Source organism: Panthera leo, chromosome A3 (assembly GCF_018350215.1).
Source record: "Panthera leo isolate Ple1 chromosome A3, P.leo_Ple1_pat1.1, whole genome shotgun sequence".
NCBI lineage: Eukaryota > Metazoa > Chordata > Mammalia > Carnivora > Felidae > Panthera > Panthera leo.
Window position 1 is genome coordinate 25224779 of NC_056681.1, and position 21234 is coordinate 25246012.

General features: G+C 48.2%; 1 protein-coding gene across 3 annotated transcripts in view; it reads right to left on the reverse strand.

Moving 5' to 3' along the window:
* Positions 1 to 20804, reverse strand: part of ZNF341 (zinc finger protein 341) — a 46413-nt gene extending 25609 nt beyond the window's left edge. The window contains exons 1-7 of one of the 3 annotated variants that reach the window (XM_042931201.1): positions 20715 to 20804; positions 14911 to 15021; positions 12852 to 13048; positions 9301 to 9450; positions 5659 to 5913; positions 1674 to 1869; positions 195 to 285 (exon numbers count right to left, since the gene is read on the reverse strand). In XM_042931201.1, the coding sequence (XP_042787135.1) occupies positions 195 to 285; positions 1674 to 1869; positions 5659 to 5913; positions 9301 to 9450; positions 12852 to 13048; positions 14911 to 15021; positions 20715 to 20745 (1031 nt within the window). In that variant the 5' untranslated portion in view covers positions 20746 to 20804. Of the gene's footprint in view, positions 1 to 194; positions 286 to 1673; positions 1870 to 5658; positions 5914 to 9300; positions 9451 to 12851; positions 13049 to 14910; positions 15022 to 19821; positions 20419 to 20714 lie in introns of those variants that run through there. The other 2 variants (XM_042931203.1, XM_042931204.1) reach the window with 2 other exon arrangements.
* Positions 20805 to 21234: the final 430 nt, after the last annotated feature.

A 21234-nucleotide genomic window follows, 5' to 3' on the forward strand; every position in this document is an offset into this window, starting at 1 on the left:
ATCCCTCCTGCTGCTCCCAACAGCAGAGGGAAAACCATCCTGACTTGGCCCAATGGTCTGAGAACCATGACAGGATGGATGGGGCCTTGGTCACCACCCTGGCCAAGGGGCCTGGGCAGGGAGCCTTGCTTCTACTGTGGATGCCCTCCCACTGCCCCCGCCAGAGCCACCTGGCCCACCACACCCGGTGGTACCTGCGGATGTGCTGCTGAAGGTCGAAGTTTTTGGTGAACGACTTGTCACAGTATGAGCACTTGAGTTTCTGAGCCTTTGGCTTCCCGGCAGCTGAAAAACAAGGTGGGGGAAGGGGAAGGTGAGGCTGGGGGGTACAACTGAGGGCAACAAGAGCAGCCTCCTGACACTCTACCCCTTGGGCCTGGGGCCAGAAAGCCCAGACTCTGGGAGGTCCAGATCCCCAAATGCACGGGATGGAGCACAGGTGAGCCTCTCACAGTGCCTGGAGGAGGAAAGCCCAGGACATGCTCTGGCTGGAAGAGAGAGAGAACAACCCCCAAAAGGCTCCCCTCTGCCCTAGGATAAAAGCCAACCTCTCTGCTGGGGCCTACAGGGCTATGCATCCTCTGCTTCCTGCTAACCTCATCGTTCTCTCCATCCAGCTGCGGTGGGCTCCTTCTAACCCTGAAAGACCTCAGGCATGGTCCCACCTCAGGGCTTTTACACCAGCTATTCCCCCTTGCCTGGTGTGCTCATCCCTCAGAGGGCCACAAAGCTGCTTCCTTCTCATCCCTAGATGGATAGGTAGCAGCATTTTCTAGTCTCTCCCCAGTATTCTCAATCATAGAACCCCGTCAATCTCCTGCCTGGAGCAACCCATAAACGGTTATCCTGTTTCCCTGTCTGTCTCTTCCATTAACTGTAACGGAGGTCAGAGAAATCATGGACCACAATACTGGATCCTCAGTACCTGACGCTGACTCTGGTACACAGATATTTATGAAGGGAAGGTTGGAGGTAGTTGACTGGAAAGCCCCTGAAAAATTCTTGATTTCTGTGTCCTCCCTCTCCACCACCACTTTCTGACACTGCTCCTGTCCCTTGCTAGCATCTCTGAAGGGGCGACAGACATTGTTGCTTGCCTGCCTGATATCCACTGCCCCCCTTTGCTCCTCATAAATCCCCTGCATAATGGGAACATCAGTGTTCCTGGCTAAAAGTGACACTTCAGCTTCCTTTACAGCTAGACAGGGTCATGTGACTAAGTTGAGACCAATGAGATGTAAATAAAAGCATCAAGCAGAAATTCTGGAAGCTGGGAGATGCCCCTTTCATCCTTCTTACTGCCTGGAATATGAAATTGATGACTGGAACTCCAGCAGCCATATTAGTCGATGAGGCACCCTGATAACAGAAGCTCTGCTCTAGTGACAGCAGAGCAGAAAGACAGAAATGTGGGGGCCTGATGACCATATAGGCACACAATTTCCAGACTGCCTGCCATGGAAATTCCACAATTTCCATGACTGGTCTCATTTTGCACAGGCAAAAAAATAAATAAATAAAACTTTATCATTTTAAAGTCACTTTAATTTGGATTTTCCATTACATGCAACCAAGCTCAATCCTAACCATCATAAAAGGAAAGACCAGAACTAAGCAGCCTTATGGACAGGATAATGCTGAGGAAAGATGCCCATCACAGGCTGCAGGCCCACCTTCTGGGAGTCCACTGGCACCTTTGGCCCTTCGGGTCTTCAGCGTTGGTGGGGAGTCAAAGGTGGCCACCGTGCCCCCAGTGGCGCTGGTCATGGGGGCGGCAGGGTTTGGTCCTTTCGGTTTGAATCCCTGTTTGCCGGGGCTGTAAACCGGAGGGGTGGGGTATACTGGAGCCTCCACACACTGGTTTGGCACCTAGAAGGACAGCACAATCAGGGAGAGAGGTCTGGGAAGGATGGAGAAGAGCTGTACCAGCCAGGGGGACGCTCACTGTAGCCCTGGCTAATCTCAGCCACTTCCCGCCTACATCACCATCCTAATCCCTTAGAACTTCATGGAGCCAGTAGGCTAGAAGCAGCGTTGGAGCCAGGCCATCTGGGCTCAAATGATGCTGATTCTGCCACTTATTATCTAAGTGACCTTGGCCAAGTCTTTCAACATCTCTGTCTCAGGTTGACATCTGTAAAATGGGGATAATCAGAGTGTTCCTCTCACTGGGTTGTTGTGAGGTTAGATGAGTTAACATGTAGAGAGCTTAGAACAGTGCCTGACATATGGTAAAGACTCAATAAACATTAGCTGCTCTTATTGCCATTACTACTGTTACTAGCAGCAGTTTGTCAGCACAGGAGAACCAGGAAGTCAGGAGGGGCTGCGGCCTCATCAGCAACCCCCTCCCTAACTGACCCTGCCTGATGCCATACCAGCCAGCAGCTCTCAACTGAGAACTGACATACCAAATATATTCTGAGCCACTCAAACCTAGTTAACACTAAGCTTACATCATGACACTGGGGCACTGTGAAGAATTCATTAATTCAGTGAGTGTACTCCTCATTCATTGGTTTTTCCAGGCTGGCCTATCCAAAATTTCACTCCCTAGTCTTCTCTGCTTTATTTTTCTCTGTAGATTTACCGCTAGTAAATTATGTATTTTACTTACTTATCTATTACCTGCCTAGTTCCATGAAGGCAGGGACTTTTGGTCTACTTTTATTTAGTCCTCAAAGCCTGGAGTAATCCTTGGCACAAAATAGGCATTCAATAAATATTTCTGAATCCATGAATTCATGTATGCATTATAACATAATGATATATAAGAAACACATACTTGTTCATTCAGATGACCAAAATATGTTTGTCACATATATTTGGTCTTCATCCACAGTTCCTGGAAATGCTTCAGAGCCATAAAAGTGAAATAGGTGTCTTCTTTTTTTTGTCTTATTATTAATGAAAGTGACTTTTTTTTTTTTTTTTTTTTTAACAAAAGTGACTTTTGGCCCTGACCCAAGGGTGGGGGGCTGGTTGCCAAGAGGACCAACCACATGACTGATGGGTTGGAACATTCAGTCCCAAACCCCAACCTCTGGGGAGTGAGGAAGGGCTGGAGGTTGAATCAGCCAATAGCCAATGACTTAACCGTGACTATGTAACGAAGCCTCATAAAAATCCCAAAGGACTGGGTTTGGACATCTTCCAGGCTGATGAACATAGGGAAGTGTGGAGGGAGTGGCACAACCAGAGAGGGCACAGAAGATCCACTTCCCTTTCCCCACACCTCACCCTATGTGTCTCTTCATTGAGATGTTGATTCATTATCTTTTATTATATCCTTTAACAAACTGGCAAATGTAAATGTTCCCCTGAGTCCCATGAGCTGCTCTAGCAAATTAACAGAACCTAAGGAGGAGGTCGCTGGAACCTCCAATCTGTAGCCTGTCCGTCAGAAGCACAGGTTGCTTGCAACGGGACAAAGTGAGGGTGAGGGCAGTCTTGCAGGACTGAACCCTTAACCTGTGGAATCTGCTGTGATCTCTGGGCTTATGACATCAGAATTGAGTTGAGTTGTTAGACACTGCACTGGTGTCTGAGAATTGCTTGGCATTGGCTGGGGCGGGTGGAGGGGGACCCCACCCAGCTTTGGAATTGGGTCCAGGAACCAAAAGAGTTGACATCAGTAGATGTATGTATTGGGCATCTGATATGGTACCACTAGGTGCTTCTGTTGGATCTTGTCTGTTGGCCCTTGGCACCATTCTTACACCCTTCCATGCCCTCCCCTGATACGTGCATTCCCAGACTCCCTTGCCAGCAAGGTTCTAAGCATAGATTAGGTTCTGCCCATGAGAAGCACCTGCATGAGATTTGGAAGGCAGAGGGGAAGTAGAAACTGCTTTCCCCTGGCAGCCGTGGTGGGAGACAAGGTTTGCAGTCCTGAGTGTTGGAGGGGCTGGCTGAACTCTACATTCCCTTCCTGGCCACCAGCCTCAAGGATGGCAGGGCAGCAACAGAATCCTAAAGCTTCCCCACCTCTGGGCGCAGCAGTAGCTTCCTGGCCCTCTGGACCAAGCAACAACCGTGAACCTGAAAATCAGTGCCGCTCGCCCACTCTGCCTTTTGCTCCATCTAGCCCTTCTGAAGTCAGCTTTGTAAGCACCTTTTTGTATTAAATCCCTCTGCCAGAAATACCTAGAAGGGTTCCTACTTTCCTGACCAATACAGCACTCAGTAAATAGGTATCACATGGATGAATTCACCTTTCAAGTCATTACTGAGAAATTATGTGACTGCCACTGGGTCTGCTCTCATTACCCTCAACAGCTCTACAAGGGGAGTTCCCATTTCAGAGGAGAGGAGACTGAAGTCAGAGGGCCCTATTTCAGATTTTCAGATACCTACCACAGGTCTACCACAGGCCAGGTACTCCGCTAGGTGCTAAGGCTGCCAAAACAAAGACGACTCAGGCCCTGTGCTCAAAGAGTACCCTCATCTCCATGGGAAGGCTCCTCCGGGGCTGGCCCCTTCACCTACCGGGCCACTATTTAGTCTCTCAGCAGCTCACGGACTCAAAAAAAAAATTTTTTTTAAGTCAACAAAAGGAAGCTTGCTCTATTCCCTCAGGCTAGGGCAAATCTCCTGCAGGCTCTCATCACATCACATGGCTGGTGGTAGAATTTTCCCATTGCTCTGGTTCTCTTCAGATATACATGCTCCCCGACACGGAATGTCTGTATGGCCAGACTGAGTATGAGTCAGCACTGGTGTCTGGGAAGGTCCTGAACTCTTAGCACCCTGAACTTACAGCTCAGAGCTCTTCAGCAGGGAATCAGTGTACATATGGTACACTGATTGCATAATGGCCTCAGTTCTTTACCCCTCCCAGGACCCACGCCCTTTGCAGTGTGATTTTGGAGCTTTTCCCATCAAGATGTGGCATCTGTTTCCTTACTGTTTAAATCTAAGCTGGCTTTGTGACCTATTTTGACCAACAGACGGGACACTGTACGAGCCTAAGCCTCAAGAGGTGCCCTCGAACATTTCTGCTTGTGCTCCTGCACCCCCACCACTGCAGCAAGAACATGCCTGGCTAACCCGCTGGAGGCTAACAGATGCGTTGGAGCAGAGCTGGGTTGGCCAACTTGTCCCACCCCAGCCATCCTAGAGCAGCTGACAGCTGCCATCTCCAGACACCTGGGAGAGCCCAGCCAAGATCAGCAGAGTTGCCAAAGCAAGCCACATAGATGCGAGAACAATAAACACGGTTTGCCATCTACCACTGAGGTTCTGTGGCTATTTCTTCCTCGGCCATAACTAACCCATACATCTAGCTTGTTCAAAATGTAAGATTGATCAGTGGTCAATTGATCATTGACCAATGATCACATCGATCACTTCTTGGAATCCTCTCCCTAAAACACAGGTGTTCTGACTGTTCTGAGGACTTCCTGAGGGCAGTTTGTATTTCTGCCACAACCCTCTGCTTCATGCCACCTTCTCATGGTTCGCATTTCACGTTTACGGGCATGATGGCTTGATTAAATTAAATGGCTTGATTCTCTCCCATGATGTGATCTCTCCCTGATCTGATTTTGTCTCAGGCACAGCGTGTGGCACAGAGCTGGTGCTCAGGAAAAGTTCCAGCTACCCATGATGACCGTGACCAGTTCCTTCCCCTCCCCCCAAGCCCCGGCCTCTGCTCACCTCCAGGGGTGGGTAGGGCTGCATTCCCAATGCCTGGATCTCCACTGTGCCACTCCCAGCCAGGGGCTCCGTCGTGGCACTGTACACCTCAACCACGCCATTTCCGCCAGGGTTGGGACGCCCGGGGGGGCCCAGGCTCTGGGGCGGGGGTGGTGGGGGCTGGGGTGGTGGGGGTGGGGGCAGTGGTGGAGGGGGTGGGGGAGGTGGCGGAGGCTGGGAGAGGTAGCTGGGTGCGGAATGCATGTTCAGGCTGCTCTGCAATCAGAAGAGAAAATTAAAGTGCCACACCCTCTTGATACCAGTGAGGAAGGACATCTGTCTTAGCCAGCCACGTGGAAAGAGGAGCCCCCTCACAAGGCAGCTCAGAGGACAGGGCTGACAGGAGGCACGGAAACACTCACGGAAGAATACAGAGGAAGCGTCAGCCAGGCGCCGTTACCCCTCTTCTCGATGAAAGTCCACAAAAATGGCCCAGCTTGTACAGGGCTGGGCCCACACAGCAGCCCCGGTGTTGCTGTTTTAGGAGGACTTGCTTGTACGACCTGCTCTTGAACGGCATCTGAGAACCCGCCTCGTAGAAGGCTGCCTATATCGGTGAGGCTGTTTTGCTCACTAGGGCACTGACTACTCTGTACCAGGTCACCTAGATTGCTGTACGGGCAGTGTGATCTATGGTGAACACCTCCTTTCCTTCTAGGAGCGTGGACTTTTGGTCACGGTGGCGCCCACACGACCAATCCCCAATAAAAGTCCTGTCCCTTGAATTGCAGGTGTGCTTCTTGGGCAGAAGCATGCACACACATTGTTGCTCTTCACTGCTGAAGGAAAAAGCGTTTTGTGGGGCACCTGGCTGGCTCAGTTGGTAAGAGCATGCAAGTCTTGAACTCGGGTTTGTGAGTTCGAACCCCACGTTGGGTGTGGAGATTACTAAGAAAGAAGTGTTTTGCGTAATCTCTCCCTATGTCCGCAAGAGGAAGAACAGTAGAAACCTAGGCCTGGATTCCTCCAGATTCCAGCTGATGTCTTTTCTTCTTGCTGATCCTGCTGTGTATCCTTTGTCAGGAATAAACCATGAGTACAACCATCCCAAGTCCTGGGAGTCTTTCTAGAGAGGCACTGAATGTGTAGGTAGCTGTAGACCCCTGAAACACAGCCACTGACTTCTAGAAACTTATTTCACAAAAATAATCAAGCAGATGGGCAAAGATATCTGTATATTGATGATTCTCCAGTAGTTTTTATAACAGCAAAAAATGGCAGTGACCTACATGGCCATTAGCAGAAGCCTGGTTAAATACAGAATGGTCCACACACATGATGGAATCTTGTATAGGTATTAAAATGATGGTGGTCAGGGATGCCTGGCTGGCTCAGTTGATAGAGCATTCAATACTTTTTTTTTTTTTTTAATATATTTTTTAAGGTGTATTTATTTGGGAGAGAGACAGAGTGTGAGTGGGGAGGGGCAGAGAGAGAGGGAGACATGAAATTGAAAGCAGGCTCTAGGCTCCGAGCTGTCAGCACAAAGACAGATGTGGGGCTTGAATTCACGAACCATGAGATCATGACCTGAGCCCAAGTTGGATACCCAACCAACTGAGCCACCCAGGTGCCCCTAGAGCATGCAGTTCTTGATCTGTGGGTCATGAGTTCAAGCCCCATGCTAGGCAAAGAGTTTACTTAAATATATATATATATATATATCGCTCATCTATATATATATATATATATGATGGTGATCAGCATTTCATAAAGGGTGCTCCTCTTAATTACAGTTCCCTGGGTTCCACAGTCAAACATGGTTTGGAAAAAACCTGGGATGACAAAAAACAAAAGTGTTTTGTTGCAGGAAAACAACAGAAACAGGGCAAGGGAAGAAGTAGAATGCCTCTACCCTAAGCTGGTTTGACCAGAGATCCTTTTTATATTAGAAAAATCCCAAGGAGCCACTCTTCTGAGGAGCATTTTGGGAAATACTGATATAGAATTGTAGGCATAGGGGCACCTGGGTGGCTCAATCAGTTGAGCGCCCGACTTCGGCTCAGGTCTTGGTCTTGCGGTTTGTGAGTTCAGGCCCCACGTCGGGCTCTGTGCTAACAAACAGCTCAGAGCCTGGAGCCTCCTTCGGATTCTGTGTGTGTCTCTCTCTCCCCCTCCCCTGCTCATGCTCTGCCTCTCTCTGTCTCTCAAAAATAAATAAATGTTTAAAAAAAAAAAAAAAAAAAAAGAACTGTAGGCATAGATAATGACTTTAAGCAAAAGGCAAAATAAAAAAAGCAAGTTTCGGAACAGTGCATATAACATGGTCCATTTACATGGATATGTATATTATAAATGCATTTATATAAAAAGCTGTTTCTATCTCTATTTGCATTCAAAGATCAGGAAAACCAGGCACCAAAAATCTAGTAGTGTTTTCTTTGGGTGGAGAGAGTATGGATGGTTGATTAATTGATTGACTTCCCAACTTTTATTCTTTGAGAGAGAGAGAGACAGACAGAAAGAGAGAGAGAAAGGGAGCACGTCCATATGCATGCAGGGGAGGGGCAGAAAGAGAATCTTAAGCAGATGCTACTGCGAGCACAGAGCCCCACTCGGGGCTCAATCTCACTACCCTGAGATTATGCCCTGAGCTGAAATCAAAGAGTTGGACGCTTAACCAACTGAGCCACTCAGGCACCCCATTATTCTTTGTTTGTCATTTTTTTAAAGATTTTATTTTGGGGGCGCCTAGGTGGCTCAGTTAAGTGACCGACTCTTGATTTCAGCTCAGGTCATGATCTCAATGTTCAGGAGACGGAGCCCCGCATCCTCTGTGCTGACAGCATGGAGCCTGCTTGGGATTCTCTCTCTCCCTCTCTCTCTGCCCTTCCCTGGCTCGCACTCTCTCTCTCTCTCAAAATAAATAAATAAACATTTTTTTTAAATGAAAAAAAAAAGATTTAAGTAATCTCTACACCCAATAGGCTATTCACAACCCTGAGATTAAGAGTCATATGTTTTACTGACTGAGTCAGCCAGGTGTCTCCCAACTTTTATTCTGAAAACTTTCAAACCTACAGAAAGGTTCCAAAAAGAATAGAGTGATCAGGGACACCTGGCTGGCTCAGTCAGTAGAGCAGGCAAAAAAACAAAAAACAAAAGAGAACTATACATTATAGTCAGTTACCATGTCTCTCTAGTTTCCAGATTATGAGTAATTAAACTTTGTTTTTATTTTCCTATTGTGTATTTTCTATCGTTTCCCAATGGACATGAAATATTTCTGTTAAGAATAAAAATAGGAGGGGTGCCTGACTGTCTTAGTCAGGAGATCATGTGACTCCTGATCTTGGGGTTGTGAGGTCATGAGTACAAGCCCCACACCGGGCATGGAGCCTACTTATTTAAAAAAAAAAAAAAAAAAAGGAGTCAAAGTAGCCAGATAATGGCAATGAAACCCCAAAGTAATGTTCTGGATCCCGAATGAAATGACAGCTTCCCTACCCACAGTGGGGCAGGCCAAGGTGCTACTGACAGTCTCTCTTCAGCATGAGAGAGAGCTAAGGCCAACCCCTCTTCTTTCTACAAGGTTCTGAATCCATAGCAGTTAACATGTAGTCCTGGAATCAAGACCCCCTGAGAAGCTGGCCCCGTCCTTACCTGCACGGGTGGGGGGCCCTGGGGCATGGGCTGGTCCAGAGACGTGAAGGCTGACATGGCAGACATGAGCACATCATCGCTCACCAAGATGTTCCCCTGCACCAGCGTCTGGATCAGCGGGGATGGGGGTACTGTAATGTACGTGGAGATCTGAGTAGTGTGAATGAGAAAGAGACAGAGAAGAGACATGTCTGAAGCTCTGGAAGGAAACAGTGCATGATGCAAAAGACTTGGGTTCTGGAATCCCATAGACCTGCATTTCATTTCCACCTCTGCTTCTCCCTGCTGTGCGGCCCTGGGCAAGTCACTCCACCTCTCTGAACTTCCGTTTCCTTATCTATGAAATGAGAATAAGTCATACCTCCCTGTAAGATAAATACTCCATGACCCAGCAATAATACTTCCTGGTATCTCTCCTAGAGAAACACTCACACATTTCACAGGGAGTCTATGAACAAGGGTATTCTATGCAGCCTTATGTCTGATAGCGAATAACTGGAAACAACTTTGGTGTCCATCAAAGGGGAAATGGAGTAAAAAATACAATACAGTCATAAGACAGAATACTACACAGCAGATAAAAAGTACTGCATGAAAAATAAAATTACATAACAACATGCAGATTACATATTCTTAATCTAAAAATTCTAAAACAATAGTACTATTATACTATTAAAAGTACTATATAATTCCTGTGGGCACTTAAATAAGTATGTGAAAGTATCTCAAAAGGTCAAAGGGTGCCTGAATGGCTCAGTCAGTTAAGCATCTGATTCTTGATTTCAGCTCAGGTCATGATCTCACCGTTCGTGAGTCTGAGCCCCACACTGGGCTCTGCACTGACCGTGCAGAAACTGTTTGGGATTCTCTACCCCCCCCCATCTCTCCCCCACTCCCTCCCATGTGTGCACACACACACTCTCTCTCTCAAAATAAATAAATAAACTTAAAAAAGAAAAAAAGATCAAGAAGGATACCCTTCAATAGTTAGCTGGGGGGCAGAGAAAAGGAATAGTGCCAAAGGGACCTTGATTTATAACATTCTAACTTTTAAAGTGGAGATGGGAAATATGTATTAGTTGCAAACATACAAATTGATAATAAAAATAATAATATGTTCTCGAGGGTACTGGTGAGGACGAAAGGCAGACCCTACAACAGAGTGTCAAACGTACAGTGACTTCTCCTCAAAGTAGAAGTAAAGGGTTTTTATTTTATTTGTTGCTTTTCTTTACTGACAGCTCTTGGCATCATCCTAGGTCACCTGTTTCTTTGGGACCTCTGGGGACACGGCAGCTGGCCCCCAGACCCCAGAGTCCCTCAACCACGTAAAGACAGCCTGGGTAGGTTAGATGATGCCCCATGTCATGGCCGGGAAAGGCAATGTAGATCCTGGCTCACAAGTATTTTTACAATGTCACATGCATTAGTTAGGCTGACAAAAAATGGGAAAAGATATCCACGTCCATCCAAGTCACTTAGCAGGGGATTCAAGTCTGCCTATGGGCCAACTGCTTATGTTCTAAAGTTATTTCCTTGCCCAGGAGTAAAGGAATTTCCCACTCTCCTTTTACTGGAAAAAAAAAAACAGTGGGGTGGGGAGAGGGAATATTTTCTGCTAACAAACTCATAATCAAGAAGTGGGAAGAATCATTATGTTTTGTGTTAGATGTCTGTGGCAACCTGAGAAGTTTCAGTCTGCAAGTCCTTTGAATCTGGGGGTGAATGCTTTTATTCTGATGGCAGGAATTATGTCTATACAGTAGATAGAGATATGTTTTTTGTTTGGAGATAATGTTTTTTTTAAGATTTTTTTTTTAATCTTTATTTATTTTTGAGAGAGACAGAGACAGAGCGAGAGCGGGGGAGGGGCAGAGAGAGAGGAAGACACAGAATCTGAAGCAGGCTCCAGTCTCTGAGCTGTCACCGCAGAGCCCAACATGGGGCTCAGACCCATGAACCGTGAGATCATGACCTGAGACGAAGTCGGACGCTTAAATGACAGAGCCACCCAGGCGCCCCCGTTTGGAGATGATGTTTTATTTATTTTTAAAAAAAAAATTTTTTTTTTAACGTTTTTATTCATTTTTTTTTTAGACAGAGAGAGACAGAGCATGAATGGGGGAGGGTCAGAGAGAGGGAGACACAGAATCTGAAACAGGCTCCGGGCTCTGAGCTGTCAGCACAGGGGCCCGATGCGGGGCTCGATCTCACGGACCGTGAGATCGTGACCTGAGCCAAAGTCGGCGCTCAACCGACTGAGCCACCCAGGCGCCCCTGGAGATGATGTTTTAAAGGAATAAGGAGATAAGAGGAAGCCAGAAGGAAATTTGACCCCCTGACCTGGCATCCTGAGACATGTCCAGCCTCTTTTTAAAAAAAAATTTTTTTTAATATTTATTTTTGAGAGAGACAGAGTGTGAGTGGGGGAGGGGCGGGGAGAGAGAGGGAGACACAGAATCTGAAGCAGGCTCCAGGCTAGCAGCAAAGAGACCGACGCGGGCTCAGACTCATGAACCGGTGAGGTCATGACCTGAGCCGAAGTCAGACACTTAACCGACTGAGCCACCAGGTGCCCCTGTCCAGCCTCTTTTATAAGAATTCTTTAATCCCTTTAAGAGCCCCTGACCCAGGGTGTTCTGTTCTCCCCTGGCCTCCAGACCTGTGTTATCTGTCTGCATCTTTGCCACCTCCACTTACAGGTCCAATGGGCATCTCAAATCCAGCATAACCAGCTGAACTCCTGACAGCCCCACCAAAATCTTGCTGTTTTCTCCACTTCAGTAAATGGCAATTCCACCTCTGCCATGGATCACCCTGGACTCCTCCTAATCTCATCTCTCCCATCCAATGCATCCACAAACTCTAGTGGCTCCACCTTCAAAATACTTCCAAAACCTCCTCCCTTCTCTCCACCGCCACTGCCACCATCCTGGTCGAGCCACCACCACCTACTGCCTGGCTTGGTACAATGGCCCCCTAATGCATTTCCTGGGTCTCTCTCTTGACTCTCATCAAAATCTATTCTCTGCACAGCAGCCGGCGTAATCTAGTTCAGGTGTAAACCAGACTATGTCCCTCTTCTGTTCAAAACCTTACAAAGGCTTCCATCTCACTCAGGATAAAAGCCCGTAGGGCCCACATGCTCACCAGGATCCCCCTATTGCCTTGTCTGATCATATCATCTCCCACCCTCCTCCTCCTCACTTATTCAGCTCCGGCCACTCTACCTCCTTGCTGTTTCTGGAATAAATCCAGCATACTCCTACCTCAGGGCCTTTGTACTTGCGGATAGCTCCTCCCGGAATACTCTTCCCCAAAGCAGCAGCATGACTCATTCCCTCACCTCCTTAGGTCTCTGCTCATATGGCACCTCTTCCCAGAGCTCTTCCCCAAGTACCAAATACAAAATGGCAAAACCTCCCGTCTCTCTGCGCTTAACATCCTGAAAAAAGTATGTGTCCAAAACAGTGCCCACACAGTGCCTGACACATAGTGGATGCTCAAAAAAAGACTTGAACAGATGAATGAACAAACAAACGAATGAATACCTGGCGATTGGCAGGAGGTGGGGCCTGCTGGACTGCTGTGGGTGCTGCTGAAGGCGTGTAGATGCTATTGGTGGCCAGTGAGACTGTGGCCAGGGGTGGGGCATTCCCCTGGCACTGTTCCCGCTTGTGGGTCATAAATGCTGGCAGCGAGTTGAACTGCTTCTTACACTTCCCGCAGAGAAAGACATCCTCATCATCTAGGGGTCACATCCATACAGTAGCAGAGGGAGAGGAACAATGATAAAAGGGAAGATAAATGAGAGGGCATCACAATAAGAAACAGGACAAAACCTGCGGCTGGACCATAAGCATGGCAAACCTAACAGCAACCCATGACTCAGTGTGCGTGTAACAAATGTCAAGATTGTGCTTCCTGGGAGATTTCAAAACCACATAGGCACCTGCAGGAACATCCAGCCACAACTACCCAGGTATCAAAAAATCAGAAATCAAGAAATAGTAGAGTGGGTGCACTTCAAAGTTGAGATATTCGGAATCTTTATCCTGCCTGAGTTCGTTCACCAGTCCCCAAATGGCCTACATGACTTTCTATGTCTCTGCAGGCCGTGTTCTCTCTGCCAAGTTGCTTCTCTCAGAACAACTGATTCTGCAAGATTCTGCTCAAATGTCAGGAAGCCTTCCTAAAGCTAGTCACCACAGCTCCTCACATATCACACTTTTCCCAGCACCACCAGACTATGAGTCCCCTGAAAGGGAGGAAATAAGTCTTACTTACTATCAGAACTGCAATAATCCTGGCACATTTGTTGAATGAGTGGAAGACTAAATGAATGATTAGCTATAGCTGACACCACCCATTGAGGGTCTACCACAGGCCATGCACTGTGCCAAGCACTTGACATGTTATGGCAGGAATGTCTATTTGTCATTCAGTATTTACTCTTCCTTCTTAGACAGTAATACAAACTTTAGTGGGAAACATGACCATCTCATTAAAGACTATATTTCCCAGCCTTTGCAGCTAAACATGTCATGTGACCAAATTCTGACCAATAGGACAAGGGCAACAGTATACTGTCCATGCAACTTCCTTTCTTTCTTTTTTTTTTTTTTCTTTTTTTAAAAGTAGGCTTCAAGCCCAGTGGGGGCCTGAACCCAGGACCCTGAGATCAAGACCTGAGCTGAGATCAAGAGTCGGGCACTTAAGTGACTGAGGCACCCAAGCGCCCCTATGCAACTTCCTTTTAAAAGGAAGTTCTTTCTTCCCTTTGTGTTGGCTACAATGTGGAAATGAAAGTGAAAAGCTGGAGCAGGCAACATAGACTGCAGATAGAGGGCAACAGAACCAAAAGAAAAAAGGGTCTGAGTCTCACCATCCCCACCCCAAATGCACATCAGGACTTCATGTAACAGAGAAATAAACTTTCATCTGTACAAACCACAAGAAACTCACGTTTCTTATTTACAACTGCTGAAAGTAAATCCCAAGTGTCCTCACAAGGCTTCTACGAGGCAAGGCTATTATCCTCATTTTACAGATGTGGAAACTGGGGCACAGAGAAGCTAACCTACTTGTGTCCAAGGTCATAGAGCCAGGAACTATGGGAATAAGGATTCAAACCCAGGTGGGCATCTCTCTGTGCCCAGAATGGTTCCCAAGTATTCAAAACTGTTTGTGGAATGAATAAATACACAGATTCACACAGGGCTTTAAAGTTCCTTACTTTCTCTCTCTGTCTCAGGGGCCTGGCCCGTAAACTGGAGATTCATGCTCAGCCTGTTCTTTCCATAGAAGGGAGGCTGAGAAATAACTTCTGGGTCAAAGGTACAACCACTGCCAAGCTCCACTGCCTAGAGCTTCCCTATGTCACAATCCCCACGTTCGCTAAATGATTGAGAAAGAGTGTGTCCTCATCGCTAAGCAGAGAAAAGCATGAGCCTGAAAATTCAGGCTGGGAGAGGGGAGAGGGTTCAGACACCAGAGGACATCCTGGGGACCACAGTAGGCAATTCATTCCCATACCCTCTCAGGAGCCCCACCTGTTTTTCACAGGGAGTTACTCACCCTTCCCACTGGTGAACCTGAGCAGATACTCACCCAGTGGCTGGATAGTAGGAGGTGCATTGACACTCTGGCCTGTTGGATCAGGGACTGCTCCTTGGCCATCCAACAATGACTGGACCGCCAGGACAGTCTGATTGTCCATTCCTGAAAAACAACAACAAAATGGTGTCTCTGACTTCACCCTTACAAGCCAGACCCAATGCAAGGCCTCTGTGGCAAAGACAGTTGGCCGTGCCCCGATGCACATCTCTCCTACTTCCACTGCAGTAGAACCCAACGTTTTTGGCTGAAAATATGGCCCCACAATAAAGATCACACTTCCCAGCTGCTCTTGCAGCTACAGAATGTCTAAATTCTGGACAATGGGATATAAGGAAAGGTATTCTATGGCAGCATCTAGAAAGTTTTCTTAAAACTGCCTGGCACATGATGTCCTTCTCTTCCCCATCCTCCATCCTGCTTCCTAGAACAAGAATACAATAGTGAATAATCTAGCCACCATCCCAGATCATGAGGACAAGGGTGATACCCTAGGGATTGCAGGGCAAAAAGCTGGAAACGATCCTGGGCCTCTGGGAACCTTGTAGGACACAGCCACCCTTGTAGCTCTGGACCATCTTCCTCTGGACTCCCATATGAGAGAAATAAAGAAATAAACTACTAGCCTGTTTAAGCCACTACCAGATTGGGCTTCTCTCTTCCTCTTGGAGAGTCTGATCCTAAATCACATAGCCCCTCCACAAATCATGTTACCAAGTCCTCCCACCCTATTCCACCCACCCCACAACAAATTTATTTGTGCACTTGGCCATCTTTGCTTCCTTTGTTTTCCAACATGTGCTTGTCTTTTCAGTTCCTCAGTAACCAGTGTAATCTGAATTGATGGTGGGGACACCCATGAGAAGCCGAGTGCTTCCATGTTTTCCAATCCGTTGTCACTGCTGAGGTTCACGGTAGAACATTATCTAGCCATGTCCCCAGCTGGAGGACAGGTGTTCTCACATCGAAGTGGCCACCAAAGCACATTACCTCCCTCTCCAAAAAACCCAGAGGGTGCCTCCTTCTCTCTGTCCCCACAGCCAGTGCTCTGGTTCCAACCTCTCAGCTTTTACCTGGACACCTGCCCCAGCTTCTAAAGGCAATGCAAATTAGAACCATTAGTTCCTGCAGCCAAGGTGAATTCATATTTTCTCTCGTCACAATGCTTGCTGTGTCTTTCCTGAGACCAGCTCTTCCCTCCAACCCCTCCTACTCCCTCAGAAACCACTCTCCACCAACTGGTCCCTTGTTTCACAGCATGCCAGCAACCTTTCCTTCCCATCAACAGCTACACACGCTCAGGTCTCTCTAGAATGCCCTCTCTTGAACCTATATTCCTATCTCTCCTTCCTTCAACATCAAGCATCCCTCCATCTCCTCTGCCCACCTCCCAATACTCCTCCACCCACTTCGTGAGGCTCTGGCCCCCAGCATTCCACAAAAATCACCAAAGAAACCTGTCAGCATTGGATGTTCCTTCCTTGAAACACTCCCTTCTCCTGCTCTAGGATACCCCCCTCCTGGGTCTTCTCCCACCTTTGCTCACTCCTTCCCAGACTCCTTTGCTCTTTTCTGTCAGTCCCCTAAAGTTTCTATTTTGAAAGGTTCCTTCTGTCCGGATTCTCTCTCCTTCCCCTCTTACACTCTCCCTGGGTAGACTCACTCACCCCCATCTAGTTGTCCCCCAAATCTGGAGTCTCAAACCTGGGGTTTGCTCCCCTGGATGAACTTCAGTAAATCCATTTTATACAAGATTGTGAGTATATTAGCATTTGTATTCAAACCTGTACATGAGCATTCACAGCAGTTTTATTCATAATAGTAAAAAACTGGAAACTCAGATGTCCTTCAACGGGTGAATGGTTAAACAAACTGGTATATCCCACTGTGGAATATGACTCGGCAATAAAAAGGAACACACTATTGACATACACAATAACTTGGGTGACTCTCCAGGGAATTATAAGTGAAAAAAGCCAATCTCAAAGGTCATATACTATATGATTCCATTTACATAACATTCTTGAAAAGACAAAAATTTTAGAACTGAAGAACAGATCAGTGGTGGACAGACATCAGAGATGAGGGGAGAGGGGAAAGAGGTGGGTGTGGCTATAAATGGGCAACACCTGACAGTGAGGGAACTGTTCTGTATGCTGTGTTATAAAATAGTTTTACACACTGTTACATTGAGGGAAACTAGTAAAGAGTACATGGAATCTCTCTATATTATTTCTTACAACCACATGTGAATTTATGAAAAAAAAAAAAAAAAAAAGAATGATTTCAAAAAAAAAATTTTTTTTCAAAATAAAATATTTTATTTAAAAAATACTGCCTGAGAGTGCCTGGGTGGCTCAGCTGGTTAAGCGTCCGACTTCAGCTCAGGTGGTGCTCTCACAGTTTGGGAGTTGGAGCCACACATTAGGCTCTGGGCTTTTTCTGATCCTGTCTCCCTCTCTCTGTGCCTCCCCCACTCACACATGCTCTTTCTCAAAAACAAACAAATATTTTAAAAACATAAGTATAAATATAAAAAATACTGCCTGTCAGGGTGCCTGGGTTGCTCAGTCAGTTGAGTGTCCGACTCCTGATTTCAGCTCAGAACATGATCCCAGGGTCATGGGATTGAGCCCCACATGGGGCTCCTCACTGAGTATGGAGCCTGCTTAAGATTCTCTCTCTCTCTCTCTCTCTCTGTCCCTCTTCCCTGCTTGCTCTTTCTCTGAAATAAAAAATAAAAAGTTTAAAAATAAATAAATAGGGGTCCCTGGGTGGCTCAGTTGGTTAAGCATCTGACTTTGGCTCAGGGCATAATCTCACAGTTTGTGGGTTCGAGCCCCGCACTGGGCTCTGTGCTGACAGCTCAGAGCCCGGAGCCTGCTTCTTAGATTCTGTGTCTCCCTCTCTCTCTACCCCTCCCCTACTCGCTCTCTCAAAAATAAATAAAGCTTAAAAATTTTTTTTAAATAAATAAGTAAATGAATAATACTGCCTGCCAGACACTTGATCTTAGCCAAAAGGCTGAGAAGCGATTCAGAACTATGGAGACAATCGAAAGATCGGTGATACCCAGAGGCTTACAGGGACACAAGATCTTTAAAGCAGTGAAAGTCCTCTGTGATGCCACTGTGATGACGGATATATGTTATTACACACTTGTCTACCAGAATGTGCACCACCAAGAGTGAACCTTAAGGGGCGCCTGGGTGGCTCAGTGGGTTAAGCGTCCGACTTCGGCTCAGGTCATGATCTCGCAGTCCGTGGGTTCGAGCCCCGCGTCAGGCTCTGTGCTGACAGCTCAGAGCCTGTTTCAGATTCTGTGTCTCCCTCTTTCTCTGACCCTCCCCTGTTCATGCTCTCTGTCTCAAAAATAAATAAATGTTAAACAAAAAAAAAAATTTTAAGAGTGAACCTTAAGACAAACCATGGACTTGGGTGATTACGATGGGTCAATGTGGATTCATCCTTGGCAGCAAATGTACCATTCTGACGAATTACGTGGAGAATGGGGGAGGCTAGTCATGTGTGAGATCAGAGGGTACACAGGAAATCTCTGTACCTGCCTCTCAACTTAGTTGTGAACCTAAGACTGCTAAAAATGAAAAAGGTTTTTTTTTTTTTAAAATACTGCCCATCTAAAATGGAAATCAAGCTAAATGTGTCACTCTCACCCCTCAATTTTCCCTCTTCCAATAATCCTCATAAGCAAGAACAGGTACCACCATTCACCCAGCCACAGCCCCTGGGGCACCCCTTCACTCTTTCCCCAACCTATTTCCCGGCCCTCTTCTCATTTCTAGTCCCTCAGCAAGTCTGGCCTATTCTGCTTCCACTGCCTCTCTCACTTTCTTCCATCTGAGAGGCTGTCCCCCCTGCGGCCCAGGCCACCATCAGTTCTCAGCAGGACAACTGCAGCTACTTCACTCACCTCCCAGCTGCCACTCTGGCCCCCTCCAGTGTGTTCTCAGAGCAGCCTGAGTGAACTTTATAAAACATACATCAGATTGTGTTGCTCCCCTGCTGAAAACCCTTTCTTGGTTCCACACTGATTCCAAGATAAAGTTCAGAAGTCTCATTTCTAGCTCCTTGTTCACACGAACTTCTGTGAATCTTAGAAGATCTCTCTTCCTCCCAGGGCTTTGCAAATGCAGTTCCTACTGTCTGGGTCACCTCTGGATCCCCACAGTTCTGCTGTCCTTGCCCAAGCCCAGCATGTACCACACTGTTCTAGGAACTGATTTTTCTTCTAATTTCCTCATCACTCAGTACATGAACAAATTCAAACATCTAGGACGTCCATGGAACCTAAAGAGAAAGTAGGCCTCACCCCATTCTGTTGGTCTCCCAGATCCTGACACTGACCCTGGCCCTCCACATCCATCACCCACATCAGCACTAAATGCCAGCTAAGATAATCTTTTATGGCTTAACTTTTCTATAATTCTAGAATTACAATATTTGCTTGTTCTATAATTTCTTTATGCCTCCTCCCTGCCCCCCACTGTGGGGCAGGAAATGTGTCTGGCTCAGTGAGTATTCTTGAATTAGAAACTCTCCAGATGGGGTGAGGGTTACCTACATTTTATGGTGAGAACTCTGATCCCCCAAGAAGTGAAGGGACATCATAGAGATCTCCTAAGGGGCTCAGTCTCAGCTACATACCACTCGTCGGGCCAACTTTCAGTCTGCACCCTAATTATGTGCACACTGATCTTATCACACCTCTCCAAGAACATTCACACCTCTCCAGTCTGTATCCCCCCCCCCCCCCCCGTATCTACTCCGCACCACTGCCCTGAAGCCACTAAGGCTCCTTCCCACCCACCCATGTCCAGGAGTGCATATGGAGGCCTTCAGTGTTTTCTGTCTCCAAAACCCACAGTTCCTGGGTCTGAGACCCACCTCCATGTTAGGAACCTGCAAAGCACAGGACCATCAGTTGGTGCCCAGGGTTTATAGGTTTCCGTCTGAGGGCACTGTGTTCCAGCCAAGCACACCGTTGACACCCATATACTCATCGTTTCTTGGTCTGAGTTTATAAAATTCAGCACCCCAGCACAGTGCACAAAATAGGCACTTAGTGTTTGTTGCTTTGGGTCTGTGCGCACTAAGTCCTGGCCTTGCGCACAGGTAGCACCTATCCCTTCCAGGTCTGATTTTGAGACTATGTCAGGGAACGAGGCACAGTTGGCGCTCAAGGCAAGTTCTTCGTGGTCAGGACTCCTGGCTCGGCTGCTTCGGCCTCCAAGCCCCTCCCGCCCTCGCACCATTGTCCCCCCCGGGAGCGGCACCCTCGGTCGAGCTCTTCCAGGCCTGGCGGGTGCGCGGGCTCCCCGGCTGTTCCCTCCAGGAAATCCCTCCCGCGCCGGCCCGAGGCCCTCGCGGGTGGACGCTGTTCCTGTCCGAGGCCTCCCCCACGACCAAGGCCCCGGCCATGCCTCCCCGGCAGTTCTGCCCCGGTGCTCGCCCCCAGGGCGTTCCCTCCCCGCTCTTCCTGTCCCGTTGTCCCCCCAGCGCCGAGCCTCGGCTCCCGCGGCTGTTCTGCTCCGATGCCCCCGCCCCCCGCCACTGTGCCCTAGCTCTGCCGCTGTTCCGGTTCCGTTGCCCACCCCCCCCCCGCCGGGCCTCGGCTCCCGCGGCTGTTCCCGTCCGTGCCCCTCCCGCCCCGCGGCTGTTCCGGTCCCGGCGCCCTCCGCCCCGCGGCCGCCGCGCGCCCTGGGCCGGGCGCTGCGAGGACGCGGCGGGAGGGGGTGCAACGTGGAACAGCCGCCTCCCCCGGCTCCGCCGCTGCTCACCCTCCAGGGCCTCGAAAATCGTCTGCGCCATCTTGGAGCCGCCGCCGTCTCCGGAGTCGCTGCGGGGCTACGTGAGCATTGTGGGAGCCGCGGCGGAATCAGGGCCGCCAGGGGGCGCTCGGGAGTCGCCGCCGAGCCCCCTGTCCTTGAAACTCAGCCATGGCCCCTTCCCCTGGGGCCGCCTTGGTAACCCAGTCACTGGGGCATGTGGACCCCCATCCCTGTCTTACTTGAACCCGCAACTCTGCACACGGACCGCATCCCAGCCGCACACAGGGGACCTCCCAGTTGAGTATTAGATCCGTAATATTATCTGGACCTCCATCTCTGCCACAGTGGACTTGCCACCCCCACCCCTGCAAGTGAGACCCCCAATTTTGCAACATGGAACTTATATCCACCGCACAGAGTATCCCCCACCTGACCCGGACCACCCAGCTCTGTCACTAGGACCTCCACCTAACACAAGACCCCTGCCTCAGCTGTGCAACACTGATTCCCACCCCTTCTCATTTGCCTC